This window comes from Cyprinodon variegatus, unplaced genomic scaffold (genome assembly GCF_000732505.1).
Source record: "Cyprinodon variegatus isolate N-32 unplaced genomic scaffold, C_variegatus-1.0 Scaffold1521, whole genome shotgun sequence".
Classification (NCBI taxonomy): Eukaryota; Metazoa; Chordata; class Actinopteri; order Cyprinodontiformes; family Cyprinodontidae; genus Cyprinodon; species Cyprinodon variegatus.
The window spans coordinates 18,464-42,174 of record NW_015151974.1 but is presented as its reverse complement, the minus strand read 5'-3'; the positions used below and the strand labels follow the sequence as shown (position 1 = coordinate 42,174).

Sequence of the window (23,711 nt, the reverse complement as noted above, 5' to 3'; positions counted from 1 at the left end):
TATATCAGCATATGAAGGAATTGTGATATTTTAATGTATCAATATTTTTTCCCTCGTCTTTAGAAGTTTTTAAGTCTGTAAAAAGAAGTTTTTGAGGAAGAAGAAGAAGTAATATTTTTTTTTCTTTCTTTAGACTTTAGAAACTCAGAAGCTGATCAAATATCGGGTTAAATATCGGTGGGGTGGCCGATGTCCCATATTCAGTTTTAAGGCCAGTACCGATAGGGGGCCAATTATATTGTGCATCCCTAATTTTTTTCTTGGCATGTTTTAGACTATTAGGTAGTTTTCTGGGTTTTTAACTGGATCTTGTGATCCATGTCAAAAGTCTTTTCTTCAAAGCCGTCATTGAACTAAAGGGGAAAGTGAAACGTGGTTGTTGTTGCGGGTGGAGTAAAAATCCACATGGATTAAATGGTAATCTATCCAAAATAGTAATTTTCATTCTGGTCTTTATGCTTTTACTTTGAAACTGACAATGCTCTAAGCTATAATGGCCAGAGGATATATTATTATTATCGTTATATCTTTAAAAATGCTTGTAAGAGCTTAGAAATAAAAATGTTTGCATTGTTTGTTGAGTTGATATGAATGTAAATAACTGATCAACAGGCAGATAAAACTTCATCATAACTATCTTTGCATTTTTTTGATTGCAGACTTGGGAGTTGTTGTGAATGGAAATGGATTTTTTGATACATCAAATCTTCATCCAAATAAGTCAACATAAGATCCTATCCTGGTAAAAATCATGATATCCACCCAATTAATTGCCTTCTGTACTGTCATGTGGGTATTTAGATCCAGACACACGTCTATAAATCAGAAACTAGCTAACAAACAGACCACAGTTTGTTAGAGTGAAGGGTCAGAAGTCTAATCAAGTGGTCAGCAGCAGAGGAGCACCACAGGGGACGATACTCTCACCATTCCTTTTTACTCTGTACACCTTCAAGGCGAAAACTATCGTTAGTTTTAGTCATATTTTAGTCATTGCTATATGGGATTGTTTTAGTCTGTTTTTGTCAACTAAATCTCAAAAAGGATTTAGTCAGTTTTATGTTGCACTTCATAAAAGAGTGAACCTTTAAAACTTTGAATAACAACCAGATTCTCTACCAGACTGAGAGCTCTGGCTTAGATACTACAACTGCTGGAGAAACATTGCTGCCCTGCAGTTCATCATTTCTGTTGGGCAGAAAAATTGATTTCTAGAATTTAGGTAAACTTTTTTTTTTTAAGAATTCATGCCCTACTTTAGAAAAAAATGTCTCACAAAACTTATAAAAATAGCAGATCTAGTTCAACACATTATATTAGTTAAATTAGCAGATAGACAAGCTAACGAAATTTACAATAAAAGAATGGTTTTAGACAAGCAAGGTTTCCATCCAAAGGAAAACACATCTACTATGAATTATGCATTGCACTAGGGCTGCAACTAACAAATATTTTTTAAACCGATTCATCTGTGGATTATTTTTTTTTTTTTATTAATAATCGGATAGCCAAAGATTCCTTATAGAAGACTTTTTATAAAATTAAACCAGGTAATAGCATGGCAATCAGGACCTAAATTTCACGAATATGTGTACTAAAATGTTATATATTAAAATATTAGAAACAAGAACTATGAGAGAGAAATATTCAAAGATCTATGTACCTTTTCATCTGGGTCTTTGCCAAAAATAAACAGAGGGCAATTTAATATTTGCTTTGGATAAGATTTAGGGATTTCTTTCAGTACAAATGTTAGAATGTTTAACATCACCTCTTGTGAGCTGGAAGAAATAAATCTTGATAGTTAGACAAAAGGATTTTTTTTACGCTTGGCAGAGGATGATCAGCAACATATAGTTTATTAAGTAGCGAGAGAAGGAAGAGCCGTACTGCTGAGAGTGAAGCATCAGTGTGGAGCGCAGACTCTTAGCTAAGCGCACAAAGAAGCATTATTACACAAACACAGCTGGAAGAGCACTTAGCCAGAGTTGAGTGTGCAATACTAGACCGTTCTGGATACTTTTGCTAACTAACTGATAGAAAAGCCTGAGAAGTGTGATAAAAAATGCAACTATCTTTGCAATTTCCCCATAATGTATTGAAATACAATCCAACTGAAACTGATATATGGTTGGTGTCAAAGAATCAGGGCTTGGCTCATGAAATATGATGTTGGGGCAAATATTGCATTTCAATTATATATTTCTATTTCAACAATCAGTGCACATTATGTTGTTATACCATAAAAAACTTTCTTAATAAAGGAATAGTCTTTCAATTCAATTCAGTTTATTTCTGTAGTGCCAATTCACATTTTGTGACTTTAGAGAGACAATTCAACCAGATCATCCAGTCAGATTGGTTCAAAGTTTTCTATCTAAGGAAAACCAGCTGATTGCATCGACTCATTGACTCTTCATCAATCCCTCACACTAAGAATGCTTGTAGCGACAGTGGAGAGGAAAAACTCCCTTTGAACAGGATGAAAACCTCCAGCATTTATTTCATCATCAAGGCGGCGCCTGGCGGCAGTGGCCTCATACAGCTCTCGACGATTCCACAAAATATGCTGTTTAAGGAGTGGAAATGTGATGAAAGCTGTACAAAATAAAATTTTATTTTGTATGCACTCTGCTTATACATAATGACAATAAAAAAAGTTGTCTAAGTCGAAGAACCAGGCTCAGTGTGAGCGACTATCTGCTGAGGCCTCCTGAGGGGCAAAGGCTGCACCTTTATGCATACTGAGGGATGATACCGACTCTGTAAGATTATAATTAACAAAAAATGTAATGGGACTGAAAAAGGGTAGTTGCATAAAGGAGATTTCTGTCTTATAAATCAGTGGTCCTGTGTGTTGTGTGGGTTGGAGGTCTTAGTCTCTTACAGACCCTGCTACTGCCATTCTGCTTTCCAAACCTAGAAGATCAGGGAGTGAAAAGTTGAGTTCTTTTATACTGAAGGCTCCTATTTCTTAGGTAATTGATATAAACCCTAGATTCAGATAAGGTACATATTATACCCAGAGTCAACTGGTATATCTCTTTTATAAGAGTGAGGGACACATATGCAGGAAACATGCAGACAGAGTAGAGCTTTGTGGTGATGTTTGAAGAAGTGTACAGGAGGGGCTGTAAGCAGAGGTTACTCTGTTGTACACCTTACCCTTTGACCTTTTCACTGCCTATTGAATTTCATTAGCGACTGCAGGAACTGAAGCGGGGAAACAGGGAAAATGAAATTGAAGGGGCTCTCTTTGTTTATTGAATTAACTGAGTGGGTTCATGCTCCACACCACCCAGTCTGTAGGGCAGCATGTGATCAGGGCTCCTGTTTGTTTCATTTGTAAAGCAGTAGGCATATAGATACAGAGCTTCATTCCTGTACAGAGACACTCAGCCTTTTTCCCACCACTTGGTGTGTTTGTACTGCCCTAGATCTATAATATATTTGGGCTTTCTGCATGAGCCTAAGTGCATGCCGCCGCTGCTATATTGGGTTTCTACAAAACAGGTGGGATAGATTTTGCGTCATCTGGGATTGGGTCAAATTTCGCAGCTTCTCCCTCATGTCTGTCAGTAACAACCCCCCCCCACCCCCACCCCCACCCCCACCCCCCAACACACACACACACCCACTGCGCTTTTATCTTCTTTAATATCTGAGGCAAGATGGAACCAAGCATTAAGCTGTCTCTGCTGGTCGGGTTTGTACTTCCTTTAACTCCTTTACATTCAAACAACCAAGAGTTGTTTGGTTTGTCTTCACCATATTTCTTCACATTCTTTTTTATTGTGATCAAAGGCTAAATACAAACAACAGATAGATATTTTTTTTTCCTGTACCACCTTTATTTGGTGCTGTAATTCTCCACATTGATGTGAAAAGCTCTAAGGCAGACAATCCTGATTTAAAGGCTTATTGGGATCCCTTAGACTGTGCAACTTTCCAGGGAAATGGGCCCAGAGTCAGATGGACCATCTCACAGTAATGGACGTTCTTCCTTCTTGTCTTGTGTCCAGTCGTGGCTGAGGATGTATGGCTACCTGCCCCAGGCCAACCGACAGATGTCCACCATGCGATCAGCTCAGATCCTGTCCAACGCCATCAGTGACATGCAGCGCTTCTATGGTCTGGAGGTGACTGGCCAGATGGACTCCCAAACCGTCAGGTCAGCAGGTCTTAGTACAGGTTTACTCATCAATGAAAACAAGGCGGCTAAATATTTGATAGCAATTTTTGGCTAATCAAGGTTTGACTCTGCTTTATGTTGGAAATATAGAACACAGGACTGCAAAGCATGATATAATTTTTCCGTTGTCCTCTTACCGAGGTTCTCCATGTTTATAAAGCTCCTCTTCCTATTTGTGATCTTTTTAAACCATTCAGCGCCATGAAGAGACCCAGATGTGGTGTGCCTGACAAGTTTGGAAGGCAGATCAAAACCAATGTTCGTCGGAAGCGTTATGCTCTCACTGGACATAAATGGAGCAAAAGACATCTCACTTACAGGTAACAGAAAGGAAACAAATACACAGCAGCCTAGGTGGCTTTACACTTGTGTTTGTCAAGGAGCACTGAGTTGAATTTCTGTAATCTCATGAAATCCTTCATTCCTCCTCTTTGGGACCTTCAGCATTCAGAACTTCACTCCCAAAATTGGAGAGTATAACTCGTATGATGCCGTTCGACGGGCCTTTAAGGTCTGGGAGGGAGTCACCCCACTGGTATTTGAAGAAATCCCCTACCAGGAAATCAAATATGGCCGCCGTAAGGAGCCAGACATCATGATCTTCTTTGCTTCGGGTTTTCACGGTGACAGCTCTCCGTTTGACGGCGAGGGGGGTTTCCTGGCTCACGCATACTTCCCTGGACCTGGTATGGGTGGGGACACACACTTTGACGCAGATGAACCCTGGACCATAGGAAGGCACAATGTACAAGGTAAGAAAACATCCACTTTAGTTGTAATGTCTCCTAAATACAAAATCAAATGTTTGGTTCCAGCTGAACTTTTAGAGCAACTCTGAAAATACCAGAACCTTCAGGTGCTCTCTTCAATGTCTTTTTCACCTTTCTCTTTTCAACGGGATGTAGAAGTCGTTTGGACATATTTGGACAATTCCTGCGAGTAGAAGTCACAATATTTAGATGTTTGTTATAATCAATTAGCCTAATTTTGACTGATTGAAGAAACAAGTCAAAAGTTAACATTAGCTACCTTACTGCAGGCGCCAACTGCTCCAAAACCAACAAAGAAAGAAACATTTGAAAATTGTCTGAGCTGGCAACAGGATGACAAGAAAAAAAAATCCCTCAGCCTCTACTTTTGTGCAATAACTATCCTGGAAGGCAGCAAACATTTACTAATTAACCAGAGACGGTTCATGTATCAAAGGCAGACAGTCATTCTGTTGTACTTTGCTTCAAAGATGTTCAAAGTAGCGTGGCACAACAAGGGAACCGATCTCCCCGTGTGAAACGTCCTCCCACTTACTGTGGCATTCCACCATCCCTGTGTTCTACCCTGCAACACATCCCACACAGATGCAGTTACACACAGACACTCACACTCACACACAAGCCCCTAGGTGTTGGTGTGTGATGACAGAGTTGCAGTTGAAGCTAACAGCTGCAGAGAATGTCTACAGCAATGGGAACACATTACAGGTAAAACAGGAGTATGTAAACTCCAAGCTCTGCATGAAACTGTGCTGAGAACCTTATCTGACTTCAAGAATTGAGTGTGAAGGCTTAGCATACAGCACAAGTAGAGAAGGGAATGGTTATGCTCTGGTTTGTGTTGTTAGGTGAACAAAAGCATATGGATCTTCTATTTCCCTTTGAAGCTTGTTTAAATCACAATGTGGTTTTATCACCCATGATCAGAACTAGGGGTGTACATCACACCCATCACGGTGATTCGATTCAGTATCGATTTCCTGACCCAACGATTTGATTATTTTCGATACTCAAGAATACACCATGATTCGATTCGATTATTTGGTTAATTTTCTTTTCTTTTTTTTTTTTTTTTTTACCTTATGACAATGTTTCAAACTTGAAATACATCAATGAAAGCTGTAATATTGTTTCCTTTGAGAAACAACAGCAAATAACAGAGGTAGATAAGTTGTACTCCAAATATTCCTATTAGAACCTCATTCACTGAAAAATAATAATGCCCCTGCGTTATAGATTCTGAAAGGCTCTGCATAAAAAAATACTGCAGAAAATCAGTGCAATGAGTGCAATGCAATACCTCGGCTCCAGAATGTGGCCGTCCCCGCCCCCTCCACAAACAGTCCGCTGCTCCTCTCCCATATTGTAGCTGACCGCAGACAGTGCCGCAGACAGGAGGCCGGCTTGTTTTGTTTTTATGACCGAAATTGCACAACAACTCGTGAATTTGGACCAGCTAGAAGAGTGAGGTAGAGTCCTGCACGGGTCGAGTTTTACCAACCCGCACCCGCCCGAACCCGTTAGGATGACTACCGAACCCGACCTGTCACCCGCGGATATCTTCAATTCAAATCCGAACCCGACCCGACCCGTTGATATTTAACCCGCAACCCGACCCGTTAAAAAGTCAAGTAATAGGCTATAGTACGCTGCGCTGCAGAACAGCGCCATTAACACTGCAGCAGACGTGTATGCACTGACTGTGGCCTTTTTGGAGGGAAGTCCCCACACTGTCAGCAGGGCTTTAAGCTACCACAAGGGTGACCCCAGACAGTGCCTGATTAAAATAACATTTCTGATTTCCATAACAATAGACACGCATAAAAATAAAAAAAATCGCCAACTACCCGCCCGCACTAAAAAAATATCCGCCCGACCCGTTGCAGGACTCTAGAGTGAGGTGCGGCAGAACGCTGGGATCCTTTTTTCCAACTGGATCCCCGCTTTTTTTTGGCCCTTATGTCCCTCTGTTGTCGGACAAACTCGCCCCCACTTCCTCTCCCGGCCGTATCTAGACCCACAGCATATAGCGCAGACCACCATCATATTGAGCATAAATCAAAAATGTCTGCGTCAAGCTTACTGCGACACTGCTGCTGGAGTATAACCAGGAAGCGAGGTAGGAGGGCAAAATAGGTTTAGCGGCCGCAGCACGGGAGGGAGAACTACGCCCAGGAGCAAATGGATAAAAATAGACCGGAGGGAAAAAAAAACATGAATCGATTATCTTGGGGACGTGTCGATGCATCGGATCGGCGGCTGTTGGATTGATGCATCGATACAAAACGATTATTATTTACACCCCTAATCAGAACAAGGTGCATACGAGTCACAGATGAAAGCTAGTTAGTGTAGTACATGAACTAGTTCGCTGAAAGGCTTTAGTGACAACTATTTGACATTTTTAGCAATTAAGGTCCCTTTTTATTACTTTTTACATTTCTCAATTCATTTTATTTCTATAGAGCCAATGAACAACCAGTTTCATCACAAGGCACTTTATAGAGACACAAACAGCCAGATAGGTTTAGAAAACCACTTAGTCCATCCAGTCATTGACTTGCAAGACATGCTCCTTCTGAATGAACTTACAGGGATGATTTTTGGTTGCATTTTTGTCCTTGACTCATCAGCTCTCCTTCACGAGCATACATCCTGCGACAGTGGAGAGGAAAAACTTCCTTTGAACAGGAAGAAACCTCCAGCAAAACCAACAAAACAAACTCATAATTGACCAAATCATCTGGTTTCTTAAGTAAAGGTTTAAATCAGCTACCTTAAAAGCCTAAGGTATATATTCCTGTAAATGGGATAGATTACTCACATATGAAATAGAGGAGGAAATCAGAGGGATTCTTTTTTCATAACTTGCTTTGAACTGGATCTAACATGCAGATAGAAGGCTTACATGAAGATAATAGCTTAGCTAATTCTGAAAGTTCAACTGAATCAAAGCAGTCTAAAGCCGGATCAGAGTGCATAGTCACTCAGATGTAACCTCATCTTCCAGAGATAAACCAATCATACAGGATGTAGCCAGTTATCTTATTTTTAATAGAATCAATCTTCTTTATGAAGAATCCCATAAAATGATGACTGCTAGACTGTGTCCTCAGAGGAACTCACACATTAGTTAGTTAGTTAGTTAGTTAGTTAGTTAGTTAGTTAGTTAGTTAGTTAGTTAGTTAGTTAGTTAGTTAGTTAGTTAGTTAGTTAGTTAGTTAGTTAGTGTTCAATACGGGTGGGTATTGGTCATTAATCGATTCGAATCACGAGTCACATGCAACGATGCGATTCTATCACGATGCATCATGATACATGAAATATTGCGATGCATCGCGATGCATTGCGTTATTTTCCCTGAACACTGTAAGAAAAGGATACAGCCCTTACCAGTGGCTGACTGTGATCTGGATCGCGTCTTCAATTGATACATAACTAAAAGCAACTGAATTCATACATAGCTGTATTTATAGAAACGACTTTTGGAGGTGTTGCCATGAAAACAAATACTGGACAGAAATATTACTATTACTGGTGTGGACACACTGACAAAAAGATCTTAGGATTCATTGGGGCTGGGTACCGAACTTCGGTTCTTTTATGGTACCGACCGAAATGCTTCGGTTCTACAGAGTATCGAAACATGCCTCGTCTTTCGGTACCAAGTTTCGGTGATTGGCTGTAACACTTAACCTGATTGCGTCATCCAGGAAAAATACACAGGTGGTCACGCCTACAGCCAGGGTTCATGTGTATCTGTTGTGAACTGGTTGCGAGCGTCGTGGAACCCCTTTAAAATGCCCCCCAGGTCAAAAGTGCGCCTTCACTTTATTAAGACTGATGCCAATATTGCGCAATGAAATACATTGTGCACGGAAACAATTTAAGAGCAGAAAGTTGCTCGGTGTTTGACTGCAAGAAGAGCGGACCGCAGCCAGCGCGACCATCCTCCTCTCAGCAGCCCGTGGGCGGAGCAAAGCCAGAGCGGAGTGAATCATGCTGCTTTCGAACTGGACGCAGCAAGAGCAGCAAAATCACATCTGCTGCTTCCTTTTTGCTGCTTGTACCAGCTTCTGACGCGCGGCTGAAGAAGCTTTGCTGCTCTGGCTGCGCGGTCGAAAAGTGGCTTTGACACGCGTTGGGCGGAGCTACTCTATCCTTTCTTTGCCTTGCAGCTATATTTGCTGTGATCAGTGGGAATAAAGTAGTTTTATTATGTTTTTAAGTGGGAAAATCCACCTGAAAACTTAATCAGTGCAGTCAGTTCATCCTGCCTTCCAATATTTCTGTCGGAGCCGCTCTGACCCCCCCATACCAGCGGTGCGCTGACAGTAGGATCCCATTCAACGGGCTTGTTTGTCAGACATGGTAATTTTTCTAAAGGAAAACTGCTAAGTAAATAGGTCCTCACAATGTAACAGTGAATATTAGACACTGAAATTTTTTTTTTATGTAAGAGGAAAAATGTAAATGGAAAAATCAGAGCTTAAAATAAAACTCAAGATTTGTAATTTTTTATGTTGTGTAATTTTCTTTTTCTTCGAATTGATATTATAAAACTGGTATCGAAAAAAGTAGCGTTCAGGAATCGTTATCGAAGTGAAGGTATCGGTATTGGTACCAGAACCGAAAATTTTTGAACAATACCCAGCCCTAGGATTCATCAAACTTAAAATAACAAAATAAGGATAATCAGTGCCGTTTACATGGCCTCAGTGGTCCTTTTGCAAATTACGGGCATCATATCAATTTCATTTTTACCTACTTTGTTTTTAAAGCCAGAATGCATCCAAGCATCTGACTTGAGATGGAGCCGGGGGGCAAATTTTCTCATTCTCCTCCATATTTTGTTTATGAAAGACTCGTCTCAGTATCCCGCGGGCGGACATGCTTGTGACACAAAGCAGCGGGCGTCAACACATCCGCAGAGACGTCTGCTGGACTGGAAGTTGTATTCCACTTGGTTTGGCTGATGTGCGCCAACCATTCATGTATTTTATTTGTTTATTTTTTTTTTTTTTTTATATATTTAATTCTTGCCTTCAAGAGTCGATGCAGTAGATCACAAAAATTAGAATCGCGATGCATCGTCATGACGATTATTTTGCACACCCTTAGTGTTGAACCAACTCTACACTTTGAACATACATCACCAACAATGATTTTCAGACTTTCTGCTGTTTGTGGGAGAACACTCACTTGAAGAACATTATCACTCCTTAATGTCTGGAGTGACAAAGCCAGTGTCTTTCTCCAGCTTAATGTAATCTGACCAAAACTGAGAGTCTCTGTGTTCAGTCCCTATTTAAAGGAAAGCATGTTAGTAACTGCAGAGAGAAGACAAGATGTTAACATGTCACAAAGGTTGAGCTCTTAACTTCTTTAAAAAGATGCTACTCAGTCAGAGAGTGAAGGTGTGACCTTGTGATGCAGCGTGAATGATCCGCTCATGAGCCTGCTGGCTGCTCACAGACAATCATCTCTATTATACAGCAGGAACAATAAGCTCGGAAAGTTGATTCTGGTTGTCAAGGTGCTGCTTCAGTCTTTTTCACTCTGGCAAAGAGGCTTTGAGATGGAAGCTGAGAGGAAAACAGATTTCTATTGAGTGGAAAAAAAGGCGTCCACACCCTTGCTTTACCTCCAACAATATTAGTCCTTTTTTCTGTCTAGCTCAACGGTCGTCCTAGGTACCTCACCAACAGCTGATATACAGTAGTAGCCATTCAAAATTTCCCCACTTTCCTTATTAGGACCTTTGCTGGTCCCCTACAATTCTTTTTTAAGCATCAATATTTGTACTAAAATATTCTTTCTGTCATTACGATCTAAAAAGAAGCGTTGTATCCTGATCAGACCCTGTAATTCAGTGAAAGGATTCAGAGTCAGAGTAAAAAAATATGCAGAGGGAGTAACTCCAGTGGCTGGAAGTTGGGGGAATTCTGTTGGGAGATGCAGGGAAGTGGGCTGCCAATTTGTAGACATTTGACTGGGAAGGGTCATTTTGAAGTGCTGCTATGGATGAAAACGCTAAACAAAAGATTTAATCTCAGTGGAAGATTCGGTTTGTTCTTTCAGATCAAACTAATCCTTCGTTTATTGTAAAAAAACCAAAGCTAAAAATCACAGGCACAGAAGAGACCCTGCTGTGGAGCTTCAGCAATGAGCTAGAGCTCATGGGGACAGTAATATTGCCTAACGATTGTGCCATTGGTTTGAGTGTGCAGGCACCAATCAGAGTGAGACAGGTATTTAGTGTGTAAATATCACATACACTCACTCAAAATCTGTCTGACGTGCGCTCAACTCACTGTCCCATCACATCACTCAGCTGTTTCTCCGCTAGCTTATAAATGTTTGTAAATGAACTAGGGATGCACGATATTGGGATTTTGGCCGATATCCGATATGCCAATATTTTAAAACTCATGTAGCCGATAACCGATATCGATGTTAAAGCTGGACAAAAATAAGTAGTCATTGAAAATAGCAGTTTTGTTATCCATTTCTGACACTTTGAAAAATAATATACTCAAATATATTTTCATATGCTGATATCACATTGATTTTTTAGGATGCGGTATCGATCTATTTTACTTTCAAAATCTCGTGAAATTTCATCGTTCTGTTACAAACTGGTGATATTTTGCAAATTCTTGTGAGATTTTGTTAGTAAAATAGATCGATACCGCGTCAATATATCAACATATAAAAATACGGCAAAATTTCGTGAATTTTCAGGGTATTTCGTAGCATAACGATGACATATAGCAATATTTCATTAGTAAACGAGATTGATATGGTGTTTTTAAATGGCAGTATATCAGCATATGAAGGAATTGTGATATTTTAATGTATCAATATTTTTTCCCTCGTCTTTAGAATTTTTTTAATGCTGTAAAAAATAAGTTTTTGAGGAAGAAGAAGAAGTAGTATTTTTTTTTTAGACTTTAGAAACTCAGAAGCTGATCAAATATCGGGTTAAATATCGGTGGGGTGGCCGATGTCCGATATTCAGTTTTAAGGCCGATACCGATAGGGGGCCGATTATATTGTGCATCCCTAAAATGAACCACACCATCACACCAATCACGCTCTGCTTTTTTTCATCCAGTCAAAGCATTTGTTCCAAATATTACATTATAATGGCTTTAAAAATGAATACTAATGTCAAATTGCAGTAACCGTAAGCATACTGGTAATATTCATAGGCTATAAAATCAATGAGTTTATTTAATCTTATAATATGTTTAGCTAGACCTTACATTTTTATTTTCGAAACCGTATGTAATATTTGGAACAAGAGCTTTGAATGTATAAAAAAAAGCAGAGCGTGATTGGCTGATGGTTTGATTGACTTTTTACATTTATGAAGCTGGTGCTGAGTGCACGCAGTGTTGGAACCGAGCATGAGGGCAGTGGGTTGAGTGCGCATTAGACAGGTTTCGAATGTCAGCGTCTGATGTTTAAATGCTGAATTCCTGTGTCACTAAAAGCTTGTATAGGTGCCTGCACGCTCCAACCAATGGCACAATCGTTACACCTTATAGTAACTGACAGAAGGCCAGGACATCAGACCGGTGTAGGAGTGGAGGACGCCATCCTCTACCTACTACACCTAGTCCACTCCCACCTAGATAAGGGAAGTGCCACAGCAAGGATTCTCTTCCTGGACTTCTCAAGTGCATTCAACACCGTCCAGCCCTCCATGCTCAGAGACAAACTGAATCACATGGGAGTGTTGGGCTATTGGAGATGTTCTACCAGTCTGTGGGTACAACTGTCCTTTTCTACACGGTGGTGTGCTGGGGGAGCAGCTCATCAAAGAAGCACAGCTCCAGACTGGACAAACTGGTCAAGCGAGCCAGCTCTGTGATTGGCAAGAAGCTGGACTCTGTTGTATTTATGTCTTTATTGGCATACTGCTTTTTAATTCTTTCTACTCTATATAACTACTGGAATCAGAATTTCCCTGAAGGAGTAATCCCAACGGATACATAAAGTTGGGTCTAGGTCTGAGTCTAAGGATGGGTAGCATAGACCAGAAAAAGAATGGCGGACGATTGTTGCATCCACAGACACCTGGCAGAAAAACTAGTTAAAACATTTTACGGCTGATTTGTATCATCAGCACCTATTTTAGGTCATTGGCAGGATGAAACATGTTCTGTGTGAAAGATTATGTCATGGAGTGATGCAGTGGCACGCTGTCACAACGGCAGAGCCTGGCTGCTGTCATGTCACACAGCTGATTTAGAAACGTGGAGGAAAAGGAAAACACCAGTGGAAGAAAAGATCAGGTGATGGCATTCCATCAGTTTGAAAGTATTTATCTTTTGTTTCCCAAAAGCCACATAATGCAAACTACAATTTTACAAGAATAAAGAGTGTTGTTTAGGCTATGAAAAAGGTCTCAGATTTATCAACTGCTTTTAGCATCAGATAAATGGAAGCTAGAATGTAAACTGATTATTCCGTTTGCTAAGAAAAACAGGGTAAACTGTAAAAAGGGCAGACATTAACTGACTCTCAAAGCTGTGCCATAGTTCTGCTTCTGGAGCTTATCACTCTGGTGTGTCAAGGCTCAGAACAGAGGACCCAGTATTCAGGCAAGACAGACGGTGGAATAACTTAAACCAGGCATTTACTGTACCATTATTTTAATCGTTGCATTAGGGCTGGGTATCATCTGGGTTGCCCCAATTCGATACGATTCTCGTTACATAGTTCACGATGCGATACGATTCTCTATATAGCTTGCCCTGATTTTATTTGACTCTAATTTTGAGATTTATTACTTTAAAATTAATGCTCAAAGTCCATTCAATCAACAAAATCAGCTAAATATTATCAGGGCTCGATGTTAACCATCGCCCGATCTCCCGGGGCAAGTAGTTTTTATTGTCGGGAGAGTACAAATTTCATTGTATTTGCCCGCCGGGCAAGTGCAATGATCTATGCTGATGAAGGTTCTCAGACATCCAGGTCATAGTCATTCCGTAAAAATTAGGTATCAGGTATTACAGGAGACAATCCCCCCCCTTAATGGCAATCCCCCCTTTAACGACTGACCCCTAGAATCATAGACAGGTTCAGATATTACAGGCTAACGATGGAACTAAACGACCCATTCATCGGTTACCATTGCATGTTTCCAAGCAATACGAGGCCTTTGTCCATATAAGACTCAAACTCACTGCGGATCCAGACATTTGAATTGAGAAAGCTTCCTGGAGAGGTGGCGAAACGTCTTCAAATCTTGAAAACCAAGTCCAGTGGATATTTTTTGAATTTTTACGGAAGTGCAATGATCCCAAAAAAGAAATTATTTATCACTCAAAATTACTTTAAAATGACCAACATTCGATGAAAACGACCCAGAAGCGTTGCCGGCGCCATTTTTGTAGTTGTACACATTCTTGCATTTTGAAAAAGCCGGGTGATTTTCTGCCAGATGGCGTGATTATTGGTATAGGCTTGAGTTCATTATCTGACGCATGCATATACACACCAGGAACCTGTAAACTTAAAAAATACTGAATTACTAAAAACATTTCAAAATCAAACATTTTTCATTGATATATATACAAAAATGAAAATTAGGAACTATATTTATCAAACATTATACTGGGCAAGTAAAAATTGTTTCTGGGCAAATGAAAAATCCTTAACGTCAACCCCTGATTATATTTATGTTCAATTTATTTTAACACTGATATAGTAAACAGAAAAATAAAGTGTATTTGGTTAAATGCATTTAATATATTTCAGAAACCAAAAATGTGTCATTTTCTTGGACGTAGTTATCTTATAACAACTTAACAACTTTTTGTGCAAAAGAAACCTAGCAAATATTTATCTTCAGTTTTTTAAACATAAAAAAAGTGCATCTATATTACTTTTAACAAAACATACTGAAAACCAGGAGTAAGACTTTCACTATCTTAATAAAAACTGCTGGCTGAAACATCAACACTGAAGAAAAACAGAACTGAATGTCAATTTGACATTGTCAAAGAACTCTTCTTCTTCAAAAAAAAATTAAGTTATTACAAATGCAGCTCTACTTCGTAATATTTTTGTTTAGAAACAGTAGTTGGTCCAGATGTTCTGGGTTAAGTGAACTTCTCTGTGCAGTGACTATATCTCCTGCAGTAGTAAATACACCTTCTGAAGAGACACTTGTTGCTGGAATACACAGGTGGTTTTTTGCAAGACGTGACAAAAGTGGATATTCTGTCTGGTGCTCTTTCCACGGGAGCAGTTTTTTTGTATCGTGTCGGTTTCTGTTCAGCCCGGTCCTGTGTGGTTCTGTGTCTCACTGCAGTACCTGTACTGTATGTTTGACCTACAAGATCTGCTAGACTGCATGGCGGCCTTGCTCTCTGTGGGCGGACTAGCAGTCATGTCTTGCTTGTTGATATTCATAGAAGTGTCGTTCTTCACTGGCACCTCATTAGGCTATTTTGTCTGCGCTTCAGCCCGTTCCTATAAAAGTAAATAATAATAAGAAAAATCAGTTACTATATCAATTAATCAATTAGTATAACATGCATCTGTGAAATGAAATGTACCATAAGTTAACAATCTGCCATGTGTCTAACCCCTCTAAATTTAACATTATGGAAGTACCCATTATAAGCATTCTTTAAACCTAAACATATGACTATACATTTTAACAGGGTAAGAACAAAAATATTTGTCTTTATAAATTAGTAACTTAGTGATAATTTAATTAAATACATCACTTGAAATATTTGTTGGCTCTCTCCTGCCTCTGCAGCTACCCTCATGTAGATGTCCGGACATTCATCATCAGAGAGGAAGGGGAGGGCCTTGAATCTTGGATCCATAGCTGCACACACATATAAAGTCTCTCTCTGCTGATCCCCGTATCTCTTGTTCAGGTCCTCACAGATGGCTGATTTGATTTCTTTCACTAATGCAGAATCAGATGGGTTTTCTTGAAAGTCATGGAGCAGCTGAGCAGGAAGTGGTGCCACAACTGATAAGGTTGGGGAGTTTTCCTGAGACATTACAAGTGATGCAGCCTTCATGGGCTTCATGGCCTCCACAATCTCCTCAGCAGATGTTATGTCTGATTCACTGAGGGTGCAGACTTCTTTCTCTGTCTTCCTTACTTAACCGGATAGCAGAGCAGCAGATGTGGCGTGTTGTTGCTCCAGGAAACGTTGCAACATGTCATGAGCGCCGTTCCACCTTGTTACAACATCAGTTGTTTTGTTTTTGTCACAGGACGTTGCTCGCTGTAGCGCTCCGTCTGAAAAAGCTGGTAATGCGCCTCACTCGCCCTAACAAACGCGCCATATTGGGAAGCTTCGGTGCGCGCTGTGATGCCAGGTTAAGGGTGTGGGCAAAGAACTTGACATGCAACATACCAGTTAGCTCAGCTACAATGGTCATGTTAGCTGCATTGCCTGTGACAGTGGCCGGGTCTTTGGCTGCTATGCCCCACTCATCCAGCACCGTTTTCAGTAACTCTGCTATGTTTGTCCCTGTATGGGTCTCATGCATGGCTCGTGTAAAATGAACACCTTTAGCTCCCAGTCCTCAGTAATGAAATGACATGTGATCGTCACATATGATTCTGTGTCTTGAGCTGTCCACCCATCGCATGTAAGGGCCACTCCTGCAGCTGAACTTAGTGAAGTTTTGACACGTTGTTTAACCTCTTCGTACTTCTGGTGCACCGCTATATCAGTAATATAGCGACGGGTTGGGATGAAGTGGATGAATGGGATGAAGTTGGGATGAAGTCCAGTGTATTTAGCATGTACCGAAAGCCTCTGTTTTCAACCACGCAATAAGGACGCAAATCCAGGCAGATAAAATGCACCAGCGAGTCGGTAATCCTGATGGCACGGGGTGAGGTAGATGGAAACTTGTCCAAAGTCATTTGCTTCGGGTCTACAGCTTTCTGTTGCGTCTTTGGTGCTGCTAGCTTTTCAGCATGGTGCCTCTGTAGGTGAGCCTGCAAGTTGGTTGTGTTTCCAGTATAGCGGACTGCACCATTACAATAATTACATATGCATTTGTTTTATCGAGTCCTTGGCTCTTTTGATTGACTTTTAATTCTTCCTCGCTGTGAACAGTGACGGCGCGCTGTAATAACGCCGCCTAGGGTTATGGAGTTATATTGATTTTGAAAACCAGCATACTGATATTAAATCGTTTTTAAAAACATCAATATTAATCTTTATATCGATTTTTATGCACAGCCCTACGTTGCATGCAGCTACAGCTCACACTATACGACTAAACTGCAGGGTTTCATCGTATGGTGTGAGTTCCCAGCTCACGATGTATGTTCTCACACTGTGCGGCCCAACGCTCTGATGCGATCTACCTGCTCACACTGTACGTCTAAACCATGTCAGACTCAGCTCTGCAGGGAGATGTCGCTACTCGGACTCGTCTATCCAGAAGCCAAACTAGTAGAAGAGGAATTTGAAGCTTACTAGAGTGAAACACACTGCCCTAAAAAGAAAAGGAGACAACGTATTTGGACATGGCTGAGCAAAGGTGGCTACCATGGTCTGTCATTTTAAAAGAAAGAACTCCATTTCACTAGCACTCCTGCCATGCCTCTTTGTTTTTGTCCTAGAGTAAGACGAAGAAGAATCCTTGTTTACGCATTTGCACTGAGCGATTTGCTCACAAAGACCTCACGAGGGCTGACTGAATTTCTAACATGTTTGATTTTCTCCCAACCTTATGAGTCCTGACCTTACGAGGTGGTCATGAGAGGTCCATTGTTACCCCCTGTACACTACACAGCCAGATTGAAAAATTCTCCCTGGAGAATCTGCCCCAAAACGGCAAAAAAATTGTAGTGTCGCCCGGCTTTAAAAGTGTTCTATCACAGGAACGTCTGGTTAGACAGTTCTGTCCGTGCCTGGAGAACGAGGTAGGATCCAGTCAGTCAGCTGTCAACAAGATGCGGAACAGGTGCAGGCTCAGTGAACAGGAACAGGTGCAGGTACAGAGGCAAAACGGGTAAGAATCAGGAAATCAGAATCACCAAGGAATGCTAAAAATCTTCTCACCACTGACTAGAGAGAACAAGAATAATCTGGTCTGATGACTGGATGCAAGCACCTTAAATAGAGGCAGGAGCAGGTGGATCAGATGAGAGGTAATGGGCAACGGGGCAGAGATAGACAGGTGACTGGAATGAGAAATTAAGCCAGTGATCAGTGCCAAGATCATGATATGGTGTGAACCCAATCCAGGACCCTGAAAAGCGGTCCCAGCAGCCTTCTCTGGCCCTCTCTGGTTACTTCCTCTTTATTTCCATCTGCTCCTGTCTGACCTGCAGAGCTCCTCCTCTGCTTACCTTGTTGTCCAGGTGATCTGTCCTTGCAGCAAATACCATGGGAAGCAACAGTTATCCAGCTGGAGCTGCTGGACTCCCTAAACTGGGAGCATCTCTGGAAGATCAGGTGGAGAGAGACGCCGACACCGTAGTTCCGCACCGTAGCTAAACATAGTAAAATCACTAGTCCAGCTTCAAAATATGGAGTTTAAAAGACAGCAGGGGATGGTAGAAGCTTCTCCTATTTTTATGCGGTGAAGCAAGTCAAGCATCATCGCCGTCCAGTTATTGGCTTAATATGAAAAAAATTAGCTGGAATCATGTTTGATGTAAATGCACCATTACAGGTCCGTCTGTTTTACACTGGTTAGCTTACTTCATACTGTCAGACTGGTTCTACCCTTTGAACCTTAAAAAACGTACCTTTTAAGGTTACTCATCAGCCATGTTAAAAAACGCTGCATTAAATAGTACAACAACATATCAAATCAAATCAACAAATGAAATAAAATATGTAAAATGTAAATACACAGAACAATGGAAACTTCTGAATAACATTTCTGTCTCCAGAGTCACAACCCTGCATCACACCAGCAGAAAATACACATGAGATGAGAGCAGCGACTCCATAGAATCCAGTCATTTGCTTCACTTTTCTCTAAACCAAAGCTTTGCCGAGAAACAAGCCAATAAACAGAAGGAGATCAAACCCCTGAGCCAGAAAATAGTTTTGAAAAAAATCTCTTTCCTTTGCTGTTTCTCCATGAAAACAATATTTTACAAGCAAATCTACACATGCTTGGTTGGGAGTAATCTCTATTGCAACAGAAAAACACCTAGTGTGTGTCCCAAGGTTTTTAGGACCCAGAAGAAGCCTTTATAATCCCCCAATTCAGGGACCTGACCAAGCTAACACACTGCCTTTGCCTGAAGCTTCTGTCTATCTTTCCCCACTGGTTCTAGATATATTTTACTAGTTCTAACGAATTGATTGACATCTCATTTACTGAAATCAACCAATCCGTTGCAGAGTAATGGTCCTGTAGTCACATACAGCTAGGTAGCACGAGGCTATGAGGGCGTGGAGTGCATCGACTGATTGGAACCTGCAAAGGTTACAGGTTGATGCTGTTTCTTTTTTTATATTCATTATTAAATATTACAATCTTAACGGGGCTACGCAGTGTGGCAGTGGGTAGCACTGCTGCCTTGCAGAAGGTTCTGGGTTCAGTTCCTGGCCTGGATCTTTCTGCGTGGAGTTTGCATGTTCTCTCTGTGCATGTATAGGTTATCTCCGGGTACTCCGGCTTTCTCCCACAGTCCAAAAACATGAGTTAATTATCTTCTCTAAATTCTCCTTAGGCATGAGTGTGTGTGAGAATGGTTGTCTGTCCTGTTTGTCTCTGTGTTGCAATGACTGGCGACCTGTCTAGGGTGTACCCCCACCCTCACCCATTGACAGCTGAAGATAGGCATTAGTGCCCATCATGACCACAGCAGAGGATAAGCATGATGGAAAATGGTTAAATTAAAACAGCTGAGGAACAAGCAGGGGATGGAGAAGCTGTTTCTGTATTATTTCTATTGTTTAGAGTGAATAAATCTGATCAGTTTTTATAGAGCATCAGTTGCAGGCTGCTTTTTGTTTGTAAGGAAGGGGGAGCATAAGATGTATGTGTTTGATTGAGTTTTCAAATAGAATCCCAAAACTTTTGGATTCACTCTACTCATCACCATCAGTGATACAGAAATGATATCTGAAGTTTTTCTACAAGAAGAAATGCAGATGGCAGAGATGGTGCCAACTGAGCCTAGATGGCCTGAACTTTCTGCAGAAAACACCCCTGATTAGGGGACGACAACCCCCCCCCCCCTTTAACGACTGACCTTAAGAATCATAGACAGGTTTCAGATATTACAGGCTAACGATGGAACCAAACGACCCACTCATCGGTTCCCATTTGCATGTTTCCAAGCAATACAAGGTCTTGTCTATATAGACTCAAACTCACTGCGGATCCAGACATTTGAATTGAGAAAGCTTCCTGGAGAGGTGGAGAAATGTCTTCAAATCTTGGAAACCAAGTCCAGTGGATATTTTTTTAACTTTTACGGAATGACTATGACCTGGATGACTGAAAATCTTCATCAGCATGCCCTTGATTAGCTTCACTTTGGAAAAACAAAGTCAGAATATTTTATATGGAGAGTAACAGCTTCTAAGCACAGGGTTCTAGCGGGTCCTTAAAAAGTCTTAAAAGGCATTGAATTCTTTAAAATGACATTAAGGCCTTAATTGGTATTAAAATGTCTTAAGTCAATCTTTCGTAGGTCTTAATTTTTAAAACATCATAAATAGGATTATTTTTATTACAATTTATTTTGTAATCTAAATAAAACGTTAAAATTTACATTTTTTTTTATTATTAAAAAAAATATATATCGGCTTGCCACTATTGGTTCCATCCTGATAGCGGAACCAATAAAAGCGTTGTTGTGGCCGGGACATTAACTTTTTGTCTGGAAAATATGAGCAAGTGGAGTCCCATGCAAAGCACGAAACACAAAGCGTCAAAATGAAGTTACAGAGAAACAGCCGGTATTTCTCAGTTTAGTTCCACCCTTGTCTCTGCAGCGCCTCCACTTATCACCAAATCAAACATACTAAGAAAACCATACAAAGAAAAATAGCTGCAAAAAAGACTTTAAAACTGAGTTGTTTTGTTCTCTGCTAAAACAAAGTTTGTGAATTCAGTTAAATAATTGTTCAAATATATCTGTCATTTGTGTGTTTTTAGCTTTCTTCTTGTATGGGAAGCTTTTCAAAATCTGAAACATTAGTGCAGTGGTTTATGTTAAAATAAACCTCTGGGTTAAGTTGTCGCAAGCAGGTTTTTCTTGTTTTTCTTGTGAATTTGGTCTTAAATTTTTATTTCAAGTGGCATTAAAAAGTTAAAAAGTCTTGAATTTAACTTGCCTTATGCTGTAGGAACCCTGAAAGCATGATTTTAAGACATTTCAGGTCTCTGTAAAATGACGTGAATTTGAGTTGTAGAAATAAACTGAATAGAACTGAATTTATTTCTGTTTAATTCAGTTTATTTCTACAGGTCAAATTCACATCATCTCACCTCAGGTCACTTTACAGTTCACCTGATCATACAGTCAGATTGATTCAAAGTTTTCTATCTAAGGAAAATCAGCTGATTGCATCGACTCATTGACTCTTCAGCAATCCCTCACACTAAGCATGCTTGTAGCGACAGTGGAGAGGAAAAACTCCCTTTGAACAGGAAGAAACCTCCAGCAGAACCAGGCTCAGTGTGAGCGGCCATCTGCTGAGGCCGACTGGGGTTCAAGGAGACAAAAGCAGACATAGAAAAAGAAGCATAGATACAAAAGGCAACTGTCAACCAGCTCCGCAGGCTGCTCCGTCCAGGAAAGATGCAGCCAGGCAGACGAGCTCCGAGCCAGCTCCCATGTCAGAGGATGAAGCAGAATGATGAAAAAGGGGGTCCCTATGTCCCTATATTTACTCTTCATCAGTAACACATATTCTAATATTTACACATCTACTGACAGCACTGCAGTATCAGATATGCAGAGATTTAAAATGGAGTGTCTAATTATTAGGGTTCAAACAAGGTTATTGTTCATACAGGACAGGCAGTAATTGGGCCTCAGCACCATTTAGTATTATCTTTGTTTAATACTAAAATCATTGTGCTAATCTAAAACATTTAGGAAGCAGTGAACTGGGAGCAGCTCTAGCTCCACTGGCAATGCTTTGTCTTTGTCAGTCCAGCAGAAGGGTCGTCACGGTTACCTACAATGGCCTCTTTATCTTCCCCAGACACCCTCTTTCTTCAGCAATCTTACATTTTCCACTGCTGTGTTCCTCCCTGAGGTGTTTGTTGTATCCTAGCGGCCACAGGCCGTGTGACTGAGAGAGTACACAAGGTGGGGAAGGAAGAACGCTGTTGGTCTCTCTGTGTAGGAAATGAACAGATAATCTTCCCTCAGCTCACGTTTTCTCCAATAGTGATGTCACTGGCACTAATCTGAGGAATCAGGGCCGCACTTCGTGGGTCAAGCTTTACACTTTGCAAGTTCAAAGTTAATTCTGGTTCATGAACAAAGAGCAGGCTGTGTTTTTGCTTCAGATATGAACCTACAGGATCATGTTTGAGGAGATAAACCTGCCGTTTACAGAAAGCAAGGTTCCCTGCTGCAGGGGGCCATTCTGTCTTTGACTCTGCTTCTTTCTTTGTCTTGGAGAGGAGCAGTAGTTCTTATAGGTGACTTCTGTTTCATTTTTTCTTTTTGTCCCAAAAGCTACTGTCAAGTGATTCAATCTTTGCTGTGCTTGATGTTCAGCTTAAGCTGAACATCAAACTGGATTCCACTCAATGACCAAACTGTTGTTTCATCTTTTCCTTTTTCCTTTTCTTCTTGTGTTGTTTACAGATAATCATTTAATTAAGCAGGTGAAAAACCTTTAAAAGAAATGAAACCAAAAAAGCATTTACCATATTGCACATTGTAATACTTCTGAGAAATGGATCATTAAATATATTTATGAAATTAGACTATGTTTTTAGTTAAATTAAGACCATTTAGTTTCTAATTGTCATAAAAAAATGCATCAAAACAAAGTATTAAAGCATTTTAACAACGGAGGTGGATTTATGCAGGTTATTTAACCCCATAGATTACATGAATTCCTAAATAGCAATAGTAAATAACCAGTGAGTGATTTTTAGTTTGTTTTAAATATTTCATTTTAACTGTGGAATACTAGAAGTCCATTTTAATCACACAGAAGAAAGATGCAAAAATCACCCGTGCAACACAAGCACATTAAGTTGGACCGTTTGAACCACAACGTTAAACAAATCACTGAACAAAGTTACACCAGCATTTCTCCGACTTAATAAAGCAAAGCTTCAAGAAGCCTTATAAGCCATTCATGATGCACTGTGTGAGTATTTATAAGCTTAACAACACTACAAACAAACATTTCCAGCACGTCTCAATGCCTCATCAGTGGCATCATACATTCTATTCACAACAGGATTAAACGGAAGCTTACCAGCTGTCTGTTCAGTCCTTCGCTTCCTCAATGCAAACTTTGCACAGCTTCTTCCACTGCCCGAATAAACGGCAGGCTTTTTATTTCATGCTGCCATCCTCTGCTCAAACTAGGAAGTTTGTCTCACCTTCTTTTGATTGACGGATTGATTGCACACAGGTAAGCTGCGTGCTCACGCTCAAACAGCTGATGTAAACAAAGGGGGCGTTCGCCGCAACAGCTACAGTAGTGAAGGCATAGATATCCATAATAAAGGCTAGATGTCTCGTCCGCGCTGCTGGCCAATGGGGGTCGACGTCCGCACGTGGCGGCCATCTT

At 40.5% G+C, this 23,711-nt stretch overlaps 1 protein-coding gene across 1 annotated transcript in view; it reads left to right on the top strand.

Moving 5' to 3' along the window:
* Positions 1 to 23,711, top strand: part of mmp15 (matrix metallopeptidase 15) — a 60,957-nt gene that overhangs the window by 19,309 nt on the left and 17,937 nt on the right. The window contains exons 2-4 of the mRNA XM_015403561.1: positions 4,023 to 4,171; positions 4,390 to 4,512; positions 4,637 to 4,944. Coding sequence (XP_015259047.1) covers positions 4,023 to 4,171; positions 4,390 to 4,512; positions 4,637 to 4,944 — 580 coding nt within the window. The remainder of the gene's footprint in view (positions 1 to 4,022; positions 4,172 to 4,389; positions 4,513 to 4,636; positions 4,945 to 23,711) is intronic.